At 39.5% G+C, this 23,063-nt stretch overlaps 1 protein-coding gene across 2 annotated transcripts in view; it reads right to left on the bottom strand.

Moving 5' to 3' along the window:
• The window catches only part of TRAM2 (translocation associated membrane protein 2), a 111,322-nt gene that overhangs the window by 45,853 nt on the left and 42,406 nt on the right, over positions 1–23,063 (bottom strand). For both annotated transcript variants that reach the window (XM_056818398.1, XM_056818397.1), the window contains exon 2: positions 2,486–2,549. In XM_056818398.1, the coding sequence (XP_056674376.1) occupies positions 2,486–2,549 (64 nt within the window). The remainder of the gene's footprint in view (positions 1–2,485; positions 2,550–23,063) is intronic.

Genomic DNA, 23,063 nt, shown 5'->3' on the forward strand with positions numbered 1-23,063 from the left:
CAGCTCCCAATACACTGAGCTACCAGCTTCCCCCTCAACTTCCATTCTTGAAATACTACTCTTCTTTATAACATAAGAATGCTTCGGTTAAAAATATGGGCTTTTGCTTCAGGGAGAATATTCAAGAGTATTAAAAGCACTGAGAAAATCTTGAATACAACAAGTTCTTATGAGATGGTTGCAAACCTGTTACTAAGCAATCCCAGGCTGGGCTAAAAAAAAATGATGAGACTTGAGTCTGACTTGGATGCTGAGACATCCTTTCCTGAAGTGAAGCACAGAAGCTGTAATTATAGGAGGGGAGAATCTTTTCCATATAAATGGCACCAGTTTGATGTTGTAGCAGCACATTGGATTCAATTTCAATGCCTGACATATTAGTTCTGCTGGATTGCCCAGGGATGCTCATAGCTCCACTTGGTGGCCCCAGGAAGGAGTTCCAAAAGTAGCCTGGAAAACTACTATGATGGGTACATATTTGTTGAGTTCAAAAGTAGAGACCAATTAAGAGACAGTTTGGGACTGTCTTGTCCCAAAGTTCTCATCTACTACCAAGTGGTGGTGCAGGCATCAGAAAGGGGAAAGTCAGTAAATCTGAAAGGTAATACATATTACAGGCAGACATGCCAAACAATATACATTTCAGAGTTCTCCACACCCAAGGCCTAGCTCTTTACCACTCTTCTGCCTTGGAACCCATACTTAGTATTGATTCTAAGAAAGTAAGGATTAAAAAAAAAGTACTCTGTGTCCTCCACAATAAAGGTAGACTATGTATATCATACACAGTGGCTCTTAAAATTTATGTTTAATAATTTAACTTTTAAAAGGTCTGAGTTAAACTCAAGGGCTTGTTTATTAGCCTAAAGGAGAAAAGCCAATCTTCAAGTATCAGAAGGTCTGTTATGTGGAAGAGGGTCTGGATTTGTCCTATTTGGCCCCAGAGGGCTGAGCCAAGAGTGAAAAGGGGCAAATTTAAGTTTGATGTCAGGAAGAGAAGAAATTTCCTAACAATGAAAGCCCTCCAAAAAGGGGGAGGGAGGAGGAGCAGGAGCAGTAGCTGGGTGGTTCAGTAGATGGAGAGCCAGACCTAGAGCTGAGACATCCTGGTTTCAGATCTGGCCTCAGACACTCCCTTGTTGTGTGACTCTGGGCAAGTCACTAAACCCCTTACCTAGTCCTTACCATTCTTTTTATAGTCCTCTCTCTTTCTCTCTCTCTCTCATTTGAATTATTTTATTTGTATCTACTCATGTATGTATGTGTTCTATTCTCCTAAAGGAATATAAACTGCTAGAGGGCAGGGGCTATTTTGTTTTTATCCTGGTAAGCCTACTGCCTACCATAAAACAAATACACAATGAATGGAGAATGAAAAATTATCTTTTGTCTCACTTCTACCAATTGACCTGACCTGACCTCCCTAAGGGCATGATCACCTACAAGAATTTAAAAGCCCTTGGTTTATGAGGTAGTGATGACAAGAGAGCACTGAGACAGGACCAAAGAAGGTGTGGACCATTTGCACCCTATATAGAAAAGCAATGTCCCAAATAGGGTCCAGGACCATGAAAAGCAGGTAGCTCACCAGAAATCAAAACAATCTCCATTGCTTAATATGCATAAAAAATGATAAGAGCTGCCATTTATATATACCTTTAATGTTAGCAATTAGTTCATTTGCAATAAGAAAACCAAATTCAGCAATTGTACAATCAAAAAAAAAAAGGTGCAAGGCCCACTCTTGGTCATAAGTGGCAGGAATTGATTTGATAATAAATAATAATAAACTGATAATTTATTCAACAATTATTAAATTTCTATTACGTTACAATCAACAAGGTAAGCACCCAGTAAATAGCGACTGTGTCCTTCCCTTTTTTTAGGGGCAGAAGTGTCAGTTATATTCATTGAGCACAATGTTAGAGACATGCTCAAAAAGGCAAGTAGCAATTCAATTTTATAATCAGTTTCAGGAAGACAAGCTGTGGCAGCCTTCCTATGGTTCCATAAAATGTCAAAAGCTGGAGACTTACTTGTCTTACAATGTATTCTCAGTATAGGATTCTATCCCCTAGTCCACAATACCTGCTTACAAATCAGGGTACAATAACACTACCTTTTTTATAAATTAAAAATGTAGAAGCCACACTGACAAAGAGATCAATGACACTGATGGCTTGATATCCTCTCTATAACACAGATTAACTGCAGAGGCTTTGGAGAAAGGAACCAAAGCTGGCATAAAGCACCCGACTGGGCAACAACGTACAATGAGAATGAGGAATATGTCTCAATTTTATCATTACTACTTACCTGTAGAAAGGTACGCAATGTTGAATTTAAGATTTAATTCAAATGTATGAAAGGGTTATGGGGAACATAAGTTGAGAAGGAGATCAAAGGGGAAAAAAAATAAAGAAATAGACAAACATTAAGCATTTGAAAGGAATATAGCCAGGTAAAGAAAGAGAGCTTTTCTTACCTGATGAGGGCATGCTAATGTTATACTGAGGTAAAATAAATAGGAAGGCAGTCTTGGCCGTGACCTATGGAAAGAATGAAAAATAAAAGATGAGATTTTTATCTCATCTTGGACACATGCAAAGCAGTAGCCCAAGGCATTCATCTCTGCCTCATTTTAGGTTCAGAGTCCCTGCTGAGCAACGCACATGAGGGTAGAGCTAGCATCAATTTATACCCAATTCTCATATTCTATAATAGGAAATCCCTGGGATAAAAAACTGATAGATTTATAAATGTGGGTGGTTGGGAGAGGAGGAGGTCTTCATCACCATTTTTAACCAAGGCTGGCATCTGCCTGTCACTGATACCCAACCTGGAGAAGCTCAATCCAGCTATCTTAATTAAAAAAAATAGCTTAATTTGGGAAAGAATCAAGCTGTTGTACAAGGATTTTTCTTTTAAGTTTCTACTTCATTTACTGTCCTATTCCAATAAAACTAAATTTCTTTTCTCTCATACCTGTACCTGTCCAGCTATACTCATCCCAGGGGGCCTCCCAATATTTTATTTGGGAGAATTCTATGGCAAAGTAGAATTAAACATGCATTATTAAGTGATGTCTTAGTGGTCACATATAATATAATATAGAATATTTAATAGAAGAGCTGAATTTGAACTCTGATCTTTCTGATTTCAGGCCCTGCGCTCTATTCACTTGGCTTTCTACTTACCTTCAGTGGAAGCCCCTTTTTGTGTACTCCCAGTCCCTAATAGGGAAAATTTAAGGCATCTCCCAACAAGAACCCCTAGAATGGGTTCTTTTGGGGAGAAAAGTATAGACCTTCCTTGTTGGAAAGTCTTAAGATTCTTCTAAGAAAAGATGAAAGTTTAGCTACAAGCTTGGCCAGAGGGAGGGGAATGGACTAACAGGATTCCAGGGACCTTTGGATCATAAAGCTAGAAAGGACCTACAAAATGATGATAGTTCAAATTTACATAGCACTTTTAAGATTTATACTGTACACATGTAATCTTATTTGATCTCATGACCCAGTGGGGTGGTACCCTTATTAAACTTCTTTTTTACAGATAGGGCTACTGAAGACAGAAAGGTTGGAGAACAACAACAATAAGATAGCCCCTATTATGTACCAGGCACTATGCTAAATGGTTTATAATTTATCTCATTTGACAATTTGCCCATAGTCACACAAGCTAGAAGGACTCAAATTCAGGTCTTCCTGACTAGGTTACAACACTCCATCTACTATGCCCTATTCCCTCTCATGAAAACATTAGCTTGTTTTAGCTATCTTTAAATTATGGAGCATAGCCAAAGAAAGCCAGACCTTTCAAGGGAGGCTTCTTCAGGAAGACTGTCTGGAACCCACAACACACACACACACACACACACACACACACACACACACACACACACACACAATCAATAAATACTTATCACAGATCCTCAGGGCATACCACTTTGCTGAATCTATCCCCAATTTTCAGAGTTGCATGAGAGGAGGGAGCACAGTGGGGTGGATAAGAAAGCATCCTGAAAAGGGCTCAGATCAAACTAGAATAGACTTTGCAAGCCTGAGGCCCCAGATACAGGCATCAAAGAGGTTGGCTGTTTCTTGGCAGTTCCACTCCACACAGGCAATTCTCTGTAAGAGTAACACACACTGTATGTACTCTGCAGCTGTGAATTCTTTACTCTATGTACTTTAATATATTCATCCTTGTCACTATTGTCTTGAGATACAAAATGCAAGAACCATATCTGTGAAATTTGCTTAATTCAATACACAGCTGCCTCCTCCTTCCTCTTAGTTCTAGTTCCCTCACTAGTCCATAGGCAAAAAGCCAGGTTCAAGTCCAGTTTCCTATCTTGGGCCTGGAATACCTCCCCTCCCCTCTCCTTATCATCATCTATTTGCAGAATCACAAAATTTAATCTTCCAAAAGGACCTTAAGGGTCATCAACATTTTAGTTCATCAGTTAAGCAGCTACCAGGCTGCACATTTTTGGAAGGACCTTGATAAAGTGCAGGGCCACAAGCCACAAGCTCATACCACAAAGAGACTTAAAAAGGATCTAGGAATCTTTAGCCTGGAGAGAAGCCTTAAGGAGAATACAATCTTCATCTCCAAGTATCTGGAGAGCTGTCATGTGGATGAAGGATTAAATCTGTTTTACTTGACTGTAATGGGCAAAATGAGGATCAGTGGGTGGAAACTAGAGATAAGGCATTAAGATTAATGTAAGAAAAAACTTCCTCACAATTAGAACTATCCCAAAGTGGAATGGTCCACCTCAGATGGTAGTGACTTTCCTCTAATTTCAAAAAAAGGCTAAATGACCACCTGTCAGATATAGTGTAGAAAATTATCGTTCAGGCAAGATAGCTGAATTAGATCCAACTGAGATTATGGCATCAAAGTGTTCTCTGTGAGTCTTTTCCAGCTGTTCCAGCTCATAATATTTTCCCCTACCTTTAAACAAAATTATGTGTGTGCACACAGATGAGAGAGAGAGAGAGAGAGAGAGAGAGAGAGAGAGAGAGAGAGAGAGAGAGAGAGAGAGAGAGAGAGAGAAAAGAAGGAGGAGGAGGAAGAAAAAGAGGAGGAGAGAGAAACTAAGAGAAATACAGAGGAAAAGAGAAAAAGAGGAGAGGAAAAGAGAAACAGTGAGGGAAGAAAGGGAGAGAGAGAGAGAGAATATATCAGTTAGATGAGGCCTTAAATGTTATCTACTTCAACTCTCTCATATTGGAGATGAGCAAACTGAGATAACTTGACACAAGATGCAAAGGTAAACAGTGGCAGAGAAGGGATTCAAAGAGAAGTCCTTGGACTCCAAAGCCAAAACACTTTCTGCTGCTGTCACTACCTCTTAACTACTTTCAAGGCTAGGAGTCAAGAGAATACAGCAGAGCATTTACTGATAATATAATTGGCTTGTACTGTTTTCTTTAGCTGTTCCCTATGGGTAAGCCTCATGTCCCCAAACAAGATGGCAAGATCACATCATCTATCTTTTATGTCCTTATGTGTGGGTCCTAGGCACACAGCAGGTACTCAGGGTCTGAATGGTACAGTTAGTCACAATGCACCCAGAACAACTAGATGTTTAAATCAAGTTGTCCTATTTTGACAAGAGTGATTATTTTGCTTATAAATAGTAAGAAGAAAGGGCTTCAAGTGTCATGTTTTCTAAGACTCTGCTCCTAGTTTCTGAAAACAAAACACCAAAAAAAAAAATGACAGATTCAGGAATTTATTGCCATCACTATTTTGAAAGAACAGGAGTGCAAGGAAAAGATGCCACCTGAATTCTACAAAAACTCTTTCTGAAGGAAGGTCAAAAGCACTTCCTACACTGTATCACATCTAAGAAAGGACAGGATCAAAATTTTCATGCTAAAAAAATGGTAGATGGGGCAGGAGAACAGGGTTAGTGGATAATGAGCTAAGTACAAGTCAAAAGCATAGCACAGCAGCCAAAAGAAGCTAACATGATCACAGACTGCATCAATAGGGAAGGGTAATAAGTATTTATGCAGCAGCTACTATGTGCCAAGCATCATGCTAAGAAAGAACTTTTTACAACTATTATCCCATTTGATCCTCACAAAAATCCTGCAAGATAGGTACTGTTTTTATAAACCCCATGTACAACTGAGGAAACAGTGGCAAACAAAATGACTTGCCAAGGTCCCACAGCTAGTTAGTGTCTTCATAAGAATCCGAACTCAGGTCTTTTGACTCCAGGCCCAGAACTCCATTCCCCTATAGAACCAATTGTCTCTATTAGGGGTAAAGCAGCTAATAAATTTGGCTGAAGGGACTGAAGATGCTCAGGTGAAGGAAAGTCTTAGAGGGAACTCAGAGAACACTGTGGCATAATGTCAAGAGCACCAACTCTAGTATTAGAGGACCACTGCTCAAATCCTACCTCTCCAAGGCTAATTTCTCATGACCTGTTGCACAATTGCTTTATTTCCCTGGACCTCAATTCCCTCATCTGTGAAAAGAGGGAGTTGGACTACATGGTCTCTAAGGTTCTTCCAACTATAACTCTGTAATTCTGTCTAGTGTAATAGTTATGAGTATTGGCGGGGAAGGGAGGGAAGGGTTAATAAGCATTTACATAACACTACTAAGTGCTTTACAAAGACAGTAGGGTATCTTTATCCACTGTTTTGCTTTACTCTGTTTCAGTTATCTGCTGCCCCAGATATTGCCACTTTCACTTTTTAAGTAGTTTGGGAGTGGGAGATCTTGAAATCTGAGTTGAGAGGCAGGAGCAAAGAGAGAGCATATAGAGAGAGTCAGCAGATATATGCTTATATCCATGATTTCAACCATCTGTGGTAGGTCTTGGAATGTATCCCTGGAAGGTCTGGGCCCTACTATATTCTCATTGATTTGGTGGAGAGGCTACCAAGAAATGAGGCTTTTCTGCTTGACCCTGGAGAGCCATAAATAGAACAATATACTTCAACTCAAATAAAGAAAAACTTACAACCAAAATCACAAAACAAATAGAGCTCTCAAAAAACACAATGGGTTATTTCAGGGAAAAGTATCATCAAGCAGAGGCTGGAGTTCCTGCATTCACTGTGGCTGCTTCCAATCATCTGATCCTGTGATTCCCCATTTTTCAAATGGGTAAAATTAACTATAGCATGAAAAAAGGGTATGTTACCCGAGACCCTATCATCTTATGTGCAGCCAAGAGGACAAATTGGGTATTATGCAACCCTGACTCCTAATCCAGTCTTCCCTCTTCTGGCAAGCTTACTCTGGCAGAAGCAGAAAGCATTTAAAATGCCGGCTTCCCTCTCAGATCCACACCTCACTCTGGCCTAAAAGAGCAACCCAAATCCCCTCTCAAAGTACTGGTGATGCTCAGGCTCCATGGAATGCTTTGAAGCAGGAGCCTACTTAAAATGTCAATCTAATCTTTCCCCATCATTCTCAGGCTATTTATAAGAAAAATTACTGAGTTTAATAGCCCTTTGAGTGCCTGACTCAGTGAGTGAAAGGTTAAAGGTGACAATATGTTAATATGTTAATGCAAAAGAAGAGTACTAAATTATGTAGCAGCAATGAAACAATTTCTTTAAGCACTTCATTAAACTTTCAACTGAAAACACTCCATGAAGCACAAAAGTATAGGCTGTTAAGTATTTCCCTTTGCCAGCATCTAAAGTTCTGCCTTTTAGGGCACTGGAAAATACTGTCTCAAGCCAGGGGACTTAGGCTCAAATTGTCATCTCTGACACATCTACCTGTGTCATCCTGAGCAAATCATTCTCTGGAAGCCTGTTTCATCTCTGTAAAATGACATGGTTGAACTCTTGAGGTCCCTTCCAGGGATAGAGCTGTGAGGGTGAACACTTTCCACTGAGCATACCCCTAGACAGGTATATCAGAGGAAAGCCCTAGGTCTCCAGTCAAAACAACCAAGGGTTATTTATAGCTGTGGTGGCAAAGAATTGGAAACTGAAGGGATACCCATCAACTGGGGTGTTGTTAAACAAGTTGTAGAACACTATTGTGCCATAAGAAATGAACAAGATGATCACAAAAAAACACCTTAAAAGACTTATAAGAAGTACCACAAAGTGAAGTAATCAGAACCAGGAAAGCATTGTCCACAGTAACAGCAATAATGTACAATGTTCAACTGTGAATGACTTGACCATCATCAGCAATGCACGGATCTAGGACAACCCCAAGGGACTCATGACAAAAAAGGTTGTCCACCACTATGGAAGGAAGTGATGAAGTCTGAAGCATGTCATTCTTCCCTTTATTTCCTCCATGAATTTTTCTCTAGTGTAAGTGACATATGTCTTGGATTTCACTAAACCATGATAATATGTACTGAATGATACAACCTATATTATGTTACCTGATTTCTTTTTTTTTATGTTTATTTATTTAATTAATTTGAAATTTTTTCCATGGTTACATGATTTGTATTCTTTCCCTCCTCCCACCCCCCTACCATAGCCAATGAGCAATTCCACTGGGTTTTACATATGTCATTGATCAAGACCTATTTCCATATTAAAATTTACACTAGGGTGATTGTTTAGAGTCTATATCCCTACCAAATTACGTAATTGATCACATACTTTTCTAATGCATTTTTGTTTCCACAATTCTTTCTCTGGATGTGGATAGCATTCTCTCGTAAGTACCTCAGAATTGTCCTGGATCATCACATTGCTGCTAGTAAAGAAGTCTATTACATTCGATTGTGCCATAATGTATCAGTCTCTGTGTATAATGTTCTCCTGGTTCTGCTCCTCTCACTCTGCATCAGTTCCTGGAGGTCATTCCAGTTCATATGGAATTCCTCCAGTTCGTTATTCCTTTGAGCACAATAGTATTCCATCACCAACATATACCACAATTTGTTCAGCCATTTCCCAATTGAAGAGCATCCCCTCATTTTCCAATTTTCTTGCCACCACAAAGAGTGCAGCTATAAATATTTTTGTACAAGTCTTTTTCCTTATTATCTCTTTGGGGTATAAACCCAGCAGTGGTATTTACCCGATTTCTTAAGGAGAAATGGGAAGGAGAGCTAGAACACAGATTGCAAAATGTTAGAAAATGATCATTTAAAAATTGCATCAACATAATCTGGAAAAAAATTAAATATATTATATATATATATATACAAACAAAAATAACCAAAGTTAAGTCTCTGCTACTTACTGGCCATTTAAGCACAGACAATTCAAAACTTCAGTTTCCTCATCTTTCAAAGAAAGAGTTTGGCCAGATGATCTCTTAAGGTGACTTTTGTCTCTAGCTTCTGCAATTCCTTTGACTGACTGAGCTTCACCAAACTCAGAATTACCAATAGGGCCACATTATCCATGATTTGGGTAAGTTTCCTCAATTTCAGTTACCTACAGAAGTACTAGAGGTCTATATACAGTTTAATTCCTCATCCAGTTCCTATTCTCATCCCTGCCATCTGTAGATCTCAGAATATATTCCCCTCAGATAAAGGGGTCTATATGGATAAACTGGCAGCTCCCCAGGGCACAGTGGTAGAAAAGAAAGGATCTTAGCTGGGTAGTCAGGAAAGCAAAGTTTTAGTCTTAGATAAACTGAATACTCACTAATTATTTAACACTCAGTAACTACCATCTCTGAGCCTCAATTCCTTCCCCTATAAAATGAAGGGGTTTGTACTAGGGGATCTCTACAGTCTCTCCCAGGATTCCAATTTCCTCATTCATTCATTTATTCACATTTTTGTTTTATATTAATTAGGTTAAGAGAAATGGACATGTGTGTAGGCAGTAAGGAAAGCTCTAGTATAAAGGGAAAACTTAAAGTTTAGAAAAGGAAGAAGATTGAGAAGGCAATCTCCTAGAGGATGGCAGGGATGAAATCAAGGAGGGGCAGAGAAGAACTGGCACTGATGAGAACAGCCAACTTATTATCAGAGCCTAGAGTAAAGATGGAATGAAAGTTGATGTCCAAAGACTTGGAAAGAAATGGAGAGGAGAGGAAAATTAGGCAAATGGCATTTATCTTCTCAGTAAAGTCTGAGTGTGAGGGATTCAGCTGAAAGGGACTGCAAAGTGACTCAGAGGGTAGAGCACACAGCCTGGAGACTGACCTTACTGGGTTTCTTATTAGCTGTGTGATCCTGGGCAAGTCACTTAACTTTCTTTGTCTCCGTTCCTCATATGTAAAGTGAGCTAGAGAAGGAAATAGCAAACTACTCCAGTATCTTTGCCATGAAAATCCCAAACAGGGCTATGAAGAGTCGGACAAACTGAAAACTGCCTGAACAACAGCATCTAGCTAGGAGATGGAGGAGCAGGAAGCATGAGAAGCTTGAGGAGTGAAGGGAAGGTTTGGAATGGTCTCTGGAGGAAGTAAGCTAAAGAATCAATTAGGGAGGCTTAAAGGATCCCCAGCTGAAGTCAGATAACACAAATTCCATAGTGTGCTCAGTCAGCTCATTTGCATGCATTTCCCCAAAAAGCATACAGCAATACATGATGTGATTGGGAGCGGAGGAGGAGGATGTGGAAAGAAAACCAGCATGGGGGTTTGGCAAAGGAGCCAAGTGAGAATTGACAACAAGATTATGCTGGTTAACTATAGGGCTGAGATAGGTGATCATGCACCCCTAATCAGGACAGGAGAGGCAAACTAAAGTGAAATAAGAAGCACCATTTTCTCCACTAATGTCACCAGCATAGGCAAGCTTGTCTGCTGATGGACACTCAAGAGAGATGGTAGAACTTTGAGAGGCAGTGAGATGTAAGGGCCCAAGAGTTGGATCTGAAATCAGGGAAATCTGGAAATCAGGAAAAACCCTAACTATGTGACCATGGGGGCAAATCACTAACCTCCCTGAGTCTCAGTTTCCTAATCAATAAAACAGATAATAACAGCTGTATACTCACCCCACAAGTCCATTTGTGGGGCTCAAATAACAATGTATGTAAAATATTTTGCAAATTTTGAATCACACTATAAACATCAGTGGGGCAACTAGGTGGCACAATGGATACAGTGCTGGGCTTGGAATCAAAAAGACTCATTTTCCTGAGTTCAAATCTGGTCTCAGACACTTACTGGCTTTGGGATCCTGGGAAAGTTACTTAGCCCCCATTTGCCTCAGTTTCCTAATGTATAAAATGAACTAGAGAGGGAAATGGCAAACTCCACACCAGGATCTTTTCCAATAAAACCCCAAATGGGGCCACAAAAAGTTAGATGCAACTGAAAAATAACTAAACAACATTGAACATCACAGTCAATGAGAGGCAGTGTGGTATATAATATACAGAGAGCCAGCCTCAAAGTCATGAAGATCTGGTTTTCAGTCCCACCTCTGGCATAAACTGATTATGGCACAGGAAAGACAGTTAACTTTTTGGTGCTCCAAAGCAACTCTCTAAGGAGCTGATCTGCACTGATAGAAGGGTTTTCTTATTAGAAATCACAGATCCTGATTCAGAAAACAGTCAGTTATGTGACAGAAGCTGGCACTAGAGGAAAAAACCCACAGAGCCCAGATGGATTGGTGCATACGATGGAGCTCTTATCACTCCTACATCGATCAAAGTAGTAGGAAAAGATTCTTAGCTTCACGCATCTCACGTTAAACATCACTATGCCCATGATAACACACCAACAGACAACTTAATGGAAGCCCAAGAATCCATTCAAACACAGACGCCCCTAAAAACAACCCTTGATAAATAAACATAGAGCCCATGAATCCAACAAAATTGCATCAGAAGAAATAGAGATACTGAACAGAGACAGTGAAACTGAAATAGAATAATGCCCAAGACAGATAGTATAAATTTGGGTTAGTTCGATCAGGGAGGATTAGTGTAGCCTGTGAAACACAGGAGAAGCAGTTCCTTGCGGAACCTGGGAGTTTATTTGGGTGGATTTAGAATCCCTTAGAATTATTGAACCTATATGCGAATTTCAATCTCAAGCCTAGACTAAAATATCAATAACCTCTACAATCATCAACCACATAGGAATAGAATAATCACCTTACAATCACACATTAACAAAGATACCTACATTCATTACAAAAAAAAAAAAAAAAAGAACCTCATTTGCACACATTAGGATGGCACAAACATCTTGTATGAAGTTTCACTCACATGAATCAACATATTCACTCTTACATGAACGCACACATTAATCTTACACACAGGCATGATCCTGTAGTTCCGGATACCTGAGATCGTCTTTCAAGGTGAGACGACAGGTAAGTATGTATCCTGTAAAGGAGAAGGCACCCCGGACCTGTGACAAACTTCAAGCAATACCAAAGGATGGAAAATACTCGGACAACTAGAAAGAACTTTGAATTAAAGGCATTATGGGGAATGAACTTCAGGAAAATGGGTCATATAAGATTAATCACTGATCACATTAACGTCACATATAGGGAAGTGTATTCACATGCACACTGGAATAAATATGCATCCACCACAACATATCTAGAACACGAACAAATTTTACACTGACATTAGGGGCTATGCCGTAAATGAAGACAACCCATAAATTATATATCTGTAAATAAATCCCTACTACCAGAGGATATATATATGTGTGTGTATATTTATATGTATATATATATATATATATAAATAACATATGACATATGTAAATGTGTACAAATAGCAGACATGTATATATACATACACACACACACACACAGAGCACATAATAATGATCTAATCCAGTAATATAGATAGAAAGGAGAGTTAAAATACCAACCATTAATAGACAGGGACAGAGTAGTTTAGGGTGGAAAAGGGAATATTGTAATTAGAGAGGTAACATAGGGACAGAATAAATCAGATTTCAATAGATACAAGTTAATATACATATGTCTATAAATGTTATGAATTGTTACATTGGAATTAGCATTACATAAGGCATAGGATAGTTCAATTTTACTTAAGACTTAAATTTTATATTGATTGCAATAGAAATTACTTTTGTATTAAGAAATTGTTATATTGTAAAAATTTTGTTGGCACATAATCCTAACCCTCTTCCCACAATTCAGTCTTAGCATAATATGGGAACTTAGATTAGCAAATAGACAGATTTGGATAAGATTTATTATTTTGGTAGGGGGGAGGTTAGATGGGAACAATAAGTAACATAGATTAGAATAGACATAGAAGGTAAGTAACTGGTGTGGGCCAGGGTGCACCATGCAAACAACAGGAAATGGAGGATTTATGACAGAGGCTGGCACTAGAGAAAAAGTGCCAGGCTGAAGAGTATGTGAAATTGATCACCTTGACTGGGAAGGGGCCCCAGGAGTGGAATCCGGAGGAGGAGGAGACTGGCCGGGAGAGCAGTGAGGATCTCCTGGTCTTGAGAAGCCAAAGAGAGAAATTGGGAAAAAACTTTCTCTTGAGGGTCACCCATTTTTCCTGCTGGTGACTGGAAATCTTTCCCCCCACAACACTTCCCAATTGAAGGGACTTCTGAACAGACTTTAACTCAGCTCTTGATGCCCAAGAATGAGTCAACCTGACTTTCTCTCAGGGGGCTCAGGCTGCCAAGGCCTGAGTTCCCTCCAAAACCCGAGGAGGGCGGGGAAAGGATTTAGATAGAGACAGGGACCCCCTTTTTTCCATATTCCTTTTCCCATTCTTCCCTGTCCATTATTTCCTTTTATATTACCTGATTGAGTGGACATTAAAAGTTATCTATTCCCCAAGCTGAGTGTGAATGAACAGATCAAGGGAAGACCCTTTGGTCTCGAATAGTGGAGGGGGGACAAGAGGGACAAGAGTGAATCTGGGAGAGCAGCTTTAGCTAAGGAGGGAAGGCAAAAGGGGAGAAAATCTTCAAATCCCCTCTCCTCTCTCTGAGCCAAATTGTTACATCTGCTGTCTCCCCTGAACCCTGCTTTGAGAAGGGGGGTTCTCCTCTCTTTCCCCCTCTCCATACTGAAAGTCCAAACTTCCCTCAGGGTACAAACTTTCCTCTTTTATCTTTTTAAAATACAGTTATTATCAAATCTACACCCTGAAAATGGTTTTCACTGAGGAGAAAAGCATGCAGGCATGATTTTATATAAAAAGTTTTATTTCATATTGCTTCTGTAGTATGAAACACCATCTCTCTCCCATCTTTTGAGCGACCTCAGAAACAAAAGGTAGTAAATGAAGCAAAATCATAAGCCCTAGGACTACTGATTATTAGGAAACTCATTTTCTTCTTACTTAGTATCATAACTCCTCTTGAAGTCAAGCTATTGATTCTGCTGATAGAGAAGTTTGAGAGTTGGCAAGATACAGTAGAGAGCTGGCTAGATGTGATCCTGGCCCTGATTCTCACTCCTTTATTTTACTTCAGACAAGACACTTCACTCTAGGTCCTCTGTTACATAAAAAGGAATTGGACTTAAAGACCTCAAAGATGCTAATGTGGTCTGGTACTGGGCCTTAAAGGGACCTGGCTTTGCAGAAGAATTAGTTGAGGCTGTCAAAGCTGAAAGCAATAAGTCCTTCTGTCTGGAATGTTTATAAAGGAAGGACACATGATTTAATTGAAGCCATCCACTTATGTATGGAAGAGGGAACAGGGACAAGTGAAGGGTACTGAAGAACCCACACAGTAAGCTGTGGGGTAGTCAACACCTCTGAACCTAAAAAGGGAAGGTATGGGTAAGAGATATAACCAGATGTCACCAGAAAGTCTCAAGCACAATAGACTTTAGCTATTAGCCAATTAGCTAGGAAAATGAAAACTCTAGCCTGAGAGATCCTAGATATGAACAAATCTTAGAAGAGACAGAAAAGAAGGATGGTGGTATCTGGAAGGTATGGGAAGAGGGAGAGAGAGAGGGAGGGGGAGAGAGAGAGAGAGAGAGAGACAGACAGACAGACAGACAGAAACAGAGAGAGAGACAGAGAGAGACAGAAACAGAGACAGAGAGTGAGAGAGAGAGAGAGAAAGAGAGAGAGAGAGAGAGAGAGAGAGAGAGAGAGAGAGAGAGAGAGAGAGAGAGAGAGAGAGAGAGAGAACCCTCCTAGAAATATATTTTATTGTTTCCCAATCATGCTCAACTCTTTGTGATCCCCTTCTGGGCTTTTCTTGGCAAAAGGTATCAGAATGACTAGCTCGTTTTACAGATGAGGAAACCAAGACAAAAAGGGTTAAGCATGATCAGGTTTACACAACTAGAAAATGTCTGAGGTCAAATCTGAACCAACAAGAGATGAATCTTTCTGACTGCAATACCAGCATTCTATGTATGCACTGTGCTACCTAGCTGCCCAGGAAATAAACTAAAGCAGACTAAAATACACTCTGAGGGTTAAAAGTTCTAAACTAAGTAAAGACCTCTTCTGTGCAGTTTCTAGTAAGTTACTTCTTTGTCTTTCAGTTTTCTTGGCAGCTACCCAAATTAAAAAAACAACAACAACAAACAAATTAAACAATGAAAGAGATTGCCAAGCATCCTGAATACAAGAGGTATCATATAAATGCACTCATAATTCATGGCTATGGTTTTCAGCCTAGGTCATTTAAATGCTGACACACTGTTCTCTTAATTAGAAGAGCCTAGAGATATAATTAGATCTAGAAATACACATCCCTTTAAGAACATGACACAGTATTATAACCAATTTTATTATATCCATTAATTTAAAAGTCTGGGCTTTAAGGTATATTTGGATGATGAAGATTTAAAGATGGGAACCTTAAGAAACCTATCAATCTGCATGTTGGGAAATTAACCATCTTTTGAAGGCCTAAAAACAGTCTCAGATATTTCCCTGACTTTGTCATTCACAACTTGAGTAAAGAAAAGTGGGATGAGTTAAACCTATCTTAAATAAAGTAACTTTCAGTGTGACCCTTAAATGTTTACTAAATGAAAGAGAGAACAAGATATCTAAATAAATCTATAAAACCTTTACCAAGATAAAATATTGTGCAGTCCCTTTTATATTACCTATTGAATATGTGCTTTTTGCATTCCTATTTAGGAAGTTAGCAAAAAGCAATCAGTGTAAAAAAAAATATATATGAAGGGTTGGAAGTCAAGCATGTGTGTATGTCCATTCTCTTAGAACCTCACCTTCCCCACAGTACATATAACAAATTTTGGATAACTGGGTTAGCTGCTGGTATATTAAAAGCTATATTTTAGTCAGGTCAGATTTTTGTTGCTTTTGGCCACAGGTCTTAAGATTTACAAAGCAAAAAAGTAGATACCATTTAATCTTTAAAATAAACTACAAAGATTAAAAAGTTGGAAGTTCTGAGTATAATAGCAGCCAAAGATTTTAAATTTGCTTTCATAATCCCTCTTCAGTCATTATCTTCATCTCTCTTTCCACCTCCCATCACATTGCTTCAGTGTGGCTATGGGCAAGTCATTTAACCTATCAATTGCCCCAGGCAACTGTCAGAGATTAGATAAGGGTTTTCTAGCCTGCATAATCCAAAAAGTTCCCCACACTGATGAAATTATTGAGTCCAGATGAATAATAGTATCATAACACTAATGAATACAGCTTTTGACAGTTTATAAATTGCTTCACTTAAAATAACCCTGTGATATATAAATATATGGAATACTATTGTGCTATGAGGAATGATGAACTGCTTGATTTCTGTAAGAACTGGAAAGAACTCCATAAACTGATACATGGTGAAATGAGCAGAACCAGGAGAACATTATCCACAGTAACTCAAATATTGTGGGATGATCAAATGTGACTGACTTTGCTACTAGCAGCAATGCAATGATCCAGAACAACACTGAGGGACTTATGAAGAAAGAATGCTATTGGGGGCAGCTGGATAGCTCAGTAGATTGAGAGCCAGGCCTAGAGACAGGAGGTCCTAGGTTCAAATTTGGCCTCACACACTTCCCAACTGTGTGACCCTGGGCAAGTCACTTAACCCCCATTGCCTAGCCCTTCCCACTCTTCTGCCTTGGAACCAATACGCAGTATTGATTCCAAGACAGAAAGTAAGGGTTTAAAAAAAAAAAAGAATACTATCCGCATCAAGAGAAAGCACAGTTGGAGAAGAAAAGCAGAAGGAAACATATGACTTATCACTTATTTATTTGGGTATATGATTTGAGGTTTTGGTTTTAAAAGATTACTCTATTACAAAAATGGATAATATGGAAATAGGTTCTGAGTGATAATACATGTATAGCCCAATGGAATTGCTTGTCAACTCTAGGAGGGGGGAAGGGAAGAAGAGGGGGAGACAACAGGAATCATATAACCATGGAAAAATATTTTTAAAAAATAAAATAAAAACCATATTAATAAAAAAAAATAACCCTGTGAAATCCATGCTGCCAATCTTATTCTCATTACCTTAGCAGAGGAGGGCCTTCTGCAGGTAAGAGACGTTAAATACTTGATAAGAATTACAGCTATCAAGTGCCAATGATGAGATTCAGACCCAAGTCTCTCCACTCTTAAGTCCAGATTCAGACCTAGGTCTGTGTCCACCTTTAAGCCTAGATTCAGACGTAGGCCTTTCTCAAGCTTTAAGCTCAGTGCTCTTTTTATTATTCTAGACCATAGTTAAAGACACAGTGATGTGTTGTTCTAACAACCCATTCCACCCATACACATGCCTAGAGTGGACACCCTTTTAACTCACTGACAGGTTTGAGGTCTGTTGGTTACCGTCAACGTGGCTTATTTATCTTGATTTTCATCTTGCCCCTGAACTACTACTCTGTCTCACCTTATAATAGTCAAGAGATATCAACCATGAATATCATTTTGGTCCTCTTCCAGAACAAAAGACAACCAAAGAGTAGATAGATTAGTCTAACATTGGACCCCACCCCTCCCAAAAAAACCCTTCATCTGTCTTGTCATTAGAAACATGAAACAGCTTTACTATTTACTGCTTCATTATCAATCAGAATCATCTGTTAAGTCTTCTGGCAGGTTTGCTGGGTTAGGGGTGATTGGTTTGGAAGTAAGCCATCATAAAAGTTTGCTGGAGCTTTGGAAAAGGTAGACTGATGAGTGCTACAGAGGAAAGAGCTCTCACGGCCTGTGGGGTCAGAGGTCTTAGCTCTACCTGCTTCCTCCTATTAGTTGTGTAACCTTGAAGTAGTCACTACCCTTCCCTGGGCTTCAATTTCCTCTGTAAAAATGGGGTGACTTGATTCAGTGATCTGTGAGGTTCCTTCCTCTACGCTTTGAAACCAAATACAACACCCTACTAAAATCACCTTATTAACCTCTTTCACCAGAAAGGTTTGCATCCAAAATAGGATCCTGGTGTTTTGAACAAAGACTCAATCATACAGATTAGTACCTACTAAGTGGTTCAGAAGGCTGGGAATGATACACATTTAAAATCTGGTTCTTGGGGGAAATGATGAGTTTTTTTGGATTATGGTCCCAGAAACAGAAACTCTCAGGGGAGGCAGAATTAGAGGATGTGTTTTTTTTTTTTTATTTTAATATTCAAGGGAAGCAGCTTAATCATCTCATAACTCTATTCTATAAAGGCTTTGCATTACCACTTCACTTATTAATCATCAACAAACATTTACTAAGTACTATGGAAGAGACTTCCTGCACCTTCAGTGTGATATTTCCTGTAGGAGCATGGATCTAGAGCTAGAAAGGGGGTTCACAAGCCACCAAGTCCAATTCCTTCATTTTACAAATGGGGAGATTGAATTCCAGGGAATTTAAGTCATTTGTCCCAAATCACAAATTAGATCTGGGATTTAAGCCCAGTTCCTCTGTTTCTAAAGCTACAAGTATCTGGGTCCTTTCAGTGTGTGATTTTGGACTCTTGGCCACCTCTATACATCCAAGGCAGCTGGGTGGCACAGTAGAGAGAGTGCCACACCTGGAGTCCAGAAGACCTGAGTTCATATGTGGTCTTAGACACTTACCAGATGTGTGACCCTGGACAAGTCACTTAATCCTACTTGCCCCAGCCTCCTCATCTGTAAAATAAGCCAGAGAAGGAAATGGCAAACCATTTTGGCATCTTTGCCAAGAAAACCCCAAAAGGGGTCACAAAGAGTCGTGACAGAAAACAACTAACAACAATATCACCCACTGAATCATATAATAGACTATTATATCAAAAGTCAGACAAGCCAGATTAAGTGTTTCTCTGCTATTGAACTGGAGGACCTTGGACAACTTGCTTTACTTTTCTTGGCCTCAGTTTCTGCATCTATAAAGTGAGTCAGACAAGCTGATCTCAGATTCTTTCTTGCTCTAATGTCCCATGAATCTATGATTCACTGTGGCAGAAAGAAGGCAGAGGCATGTCTCCACAGGAAATACAACTCTGAGAAATATCTCATTTTCTTGTCATTTTTATAACCCTGTAACTATGTGTTTTGTATCATTTAGGCAGCTTTCCTTTAAAACTTGCACTGCAAAGATTTTAACTCTCACATTAACTCTATATAAGACTTCAGTAATCATAACTGGGGGCAGCTAGTTGGTTCAGTGGATTGAGAGCCAGGCCTAGAAACAGAAGGTCCTGGGTTCAAATGTGGCCTTAGACACTTCTAGCTGTGTGATCCTGGGCCAGTTGTCACTTAACCTCAATAGCCTAGTCCTTACTGGTCTTCTGCCTTGGAATCAACACTTCATATTGTTTGTTTTTTAAAGGATAATCAAATTTTGCTTTTTAAAAAAAAGTGATCCTTTGATCTAATCCCAGTAATAGTCATATGTTCTCAAAATGAGTTCAAAGACAGAATAAACACCAGATAAATCAAAGTATTTAAAGCGACACTTCTTGTAGTAATCACAGACAATAAACAAAGTAGCTATCCACTATTTTGATGTCTGCCTGTTGGCCTCAGTTACCTCTTCTGTAAAATGAGCTGGGGAAGGAAGTAACAAACCACTCTAGCTTCTTTGCCAAGAAAACCCCAAGTGACATCACACAGAGTGGGTCACAACTACAGTGACTAAACACCAACCAACCAAACAGTGTCATCTATGGATGGGATGGATTATTGCACAAATAAGAAACAAAAGAATACAAAGGATTCAGAGAAGCATGGGAAGACAGGAATTGGTCCTCAGGGATACTGGCAGAACCAAGAAAACGATACATAAATGGAAAGAACAGTAAACAAGAGTGAAAATGAATGTTGGAAAATGACAATGACTAAGCTAGGCACCAGAAGAGTCACTTCTCCATAGGGAGACAGAAAGGATTCTGACTGGGGTTCTAGAGTACTGTTGGACACAATGGGCACGCTGTTGGGCTTTGCTGAACAACTTTTTCCTAATTACATTTTTTGTTGCAAAATGTGGCTTGCTGGGGAGGAAGAAGGGAGAAGAGCTGTAAATGAATGTGATACAAAGGTCCAGCAAAACATCTTCTATGCCCACAGAGGCACATGGGAAACAGAACAGGACAATGCCTGCTATTAGCTGGGGCTCAGTCAATGTTGACTGAATGGAACAGAGCTTCTAGGAACACCAATCTGCAGATTTGGTGCTTTTCTTCACTATCCTCCCTGATCCTCACCTTGAATTAAAAAAAAAAAAAATTTAAGCCCAGGTTTAGGCATTTGGGGTTAATTGACTTGCCCAGGGTCACACAGATAGGATGTGTCTGAGGCCACATTTGAACCCAGGACTTCCTGTCTCCAGGCCTGGCTCTCTTTTCACTGTGCCACCTAGCTGCCCCCCCATCACCTTGAATGTTAACCAGTGAGTTGTTACTATCAATATTACAAAATCAGCTTCTTTTTGTATACTGCCTTAACGTGTAAAAGTTTCTTTTCTTGGTTTTGTGTGTGTGTGTGTGTGTGTGTGTGTGTGTGTGGTTTCCTAATCCCAGTTAATAGACTAACACCTTTGTTCTACACATTAACTTCCCCTAAGACTCCTGAGTTTCACTGATGTCTTCATTTGATATCTTTTACGAATATTTATGTCTCTTATACGAGGCAATTATTGGGTTTTTTAATGACCTCCTACACGCTTTGCTATGAGGATCTGAGATTTAGAGCTTAAAGGGACCCTAACAGACAAGTCCAACAACTCGCTTTACAGAGGTGAAGAGGCTGAAGAGATTAAATGACTTGCCCAGTATCACACAGCTAGTCTATGAGGCAGAATTTGAACTGAGGTTCTTCTATAGCAAATGTACATCATCAAGGCCACTCCTGGTGTGATATTATTTTTGGAAATGGCCAATGTGAGAATTTGTTTTGCCTGACTTGGCTTATACAAGGATTTAGTATTTTTCTCTGTTGCCCCTATCCCCAGTGAGAAGAAAAAATGCTTAATAATTGAAAAAAAAATTTTTTTAATTAAAAACAAAAACAAAAACATAAGGGCAGCTCAGTGGGTAGATAGCCAAGCCTGGAGACAAAAGGTCCTGGGTTCAGATGTATCCAAAGACATTTCCTAGCTGGTATGGATTCTAAGATGGAAGATAAAGACCAAAGATTAAAAAGTATGGTGTAGTACAGAGATGTTAAAATCAGAGCTGTGGCCTGTAAGACTCCCAAATGTGCAGTATGAGGAAACTGGCAATGCTTTAAAATAAGTAAACAGAAATATAAGATAATGTTAATTTGTGGGTTGTTTTTTTAAACCCTTACCTTCTGTCTTGGAATCAATATTGTGTACTGGTTCCAAGGCAGGAGAACTGTATGGGCTAGGCAATAGGGGTCAAGTGACTTGCCCAGGGTCACACAACTGGGAAGTGTGGCCAAATTTGAACCTAGGACCTCTAGTCTCTAGGCCTGGCTCTCAATTCACTGAGCTACCCAGCTGCCCCCTAATTTGTGTGTGTTTTTTTTTTAAGTCAATACAGGGCATATATAGAGCACCCCACCTAGAGTCAGAAAGATCTGAGTTTGAATGCAGTCTCAGACACTTCTTAGATGTTCAACCCTGGGCAAGTCATTTAACCCTGTCTGCCTCAGTTTCCTCAACTCTAAAACAAACTGGAGAAGGAAATGGAAAACCACTCCAGGATCTCTGCCAAGGAAACTCCAAATGGGGGCTGGACATGACAGAACAACAACAAAGTAGTCAATATGCTTGCTGGTGGGAATCTGTGCCTTTTCTGAATCTGACATCACTGCTGTAGTGGATTGAGCACTGAATTCACAATCAAGGGACCTGGGTTCAAATCTCACCTCAACTAATTTCTACCTGGGTGACCCTGACCAAGTCAGTAACCTTCTCTGGGCTTCAGTATTCTTATCTGTAAAATAAGGGAGCTGGGGTTGGATCTCTAAATCTATAATTCTGTGAAAATTGAACAGTCTCCAGAGAATATCATAAGACTGGTTCCATCCTCTGCTTTTGGTACACATAACACTTTTATGTATCATCTGGATGATAAGAGGCATGACAGATCAAATCTTCATTTAATACAAAGCAGGGATCCCAGTAGACTGCCCAGTGGTCTTTGGAGTCAGCAACTGCTTTTGTCTTTGAATCCTCAGCATCTAGTATAGTTTGGCACATGGGGTGGTTTAACAGCCATTTATTAAATATTGAGTGAAAATAGATGATGGAATACCAAAATGGAAGACTGAATCATCTCCAAAGTAAAATCATAGCATTCAGAGATAAAGAGTTTCTAGGAAAAATATGCTACAGATTAAAATAATTCTTGCTACCTTAAATCTACAAGGGTCTGAGCTCAGGAAAAATCCTATCCAGATTTTACTAGACAGCAGTCTCTTACAAATCTCTAATCCCTAGCACAATAAAGACATTAGGATGTAGATAAGAAAATCACACACATATGGAACTATAGCAATAGCTACAAGCATGAAATACATGTTCAATTAGCTAACTTCAATGCATCCTCTTTGGCAGCTAAGATCCCCCCCCCCCCCAGAAGTTGTCATTTAAGGGTTGATTTGCCTTCTACTTGATGTACCCAGATTGGGTCTCTAGCATTCTATCTCTACCCAGACAGGCTACCAAATTTACATTACGCTCTCTGACTATCCCGAGACAAGCTGACTATGGTCCCACAGACAGTGAAGGGAAGAAACTAAGTCTAAATCCATGAGAAGACATGGGGGGTGG

The sequence above is a fragment of the Monodelphis domestica genome, chromosome 2 (genome assembly GCF_027887165.1).
Source record: "Monodelphis domestica isolate mMonDom1 chromosome 2, mMonDom1.pri, whole genome shotgun sequence".
Lineage (NCBI taxonomy): Eukaryota > Metazoa > Chordata > Mammalia > Didelphimorphia > Didelphidae > Monodelphis > Monodelphis domestica.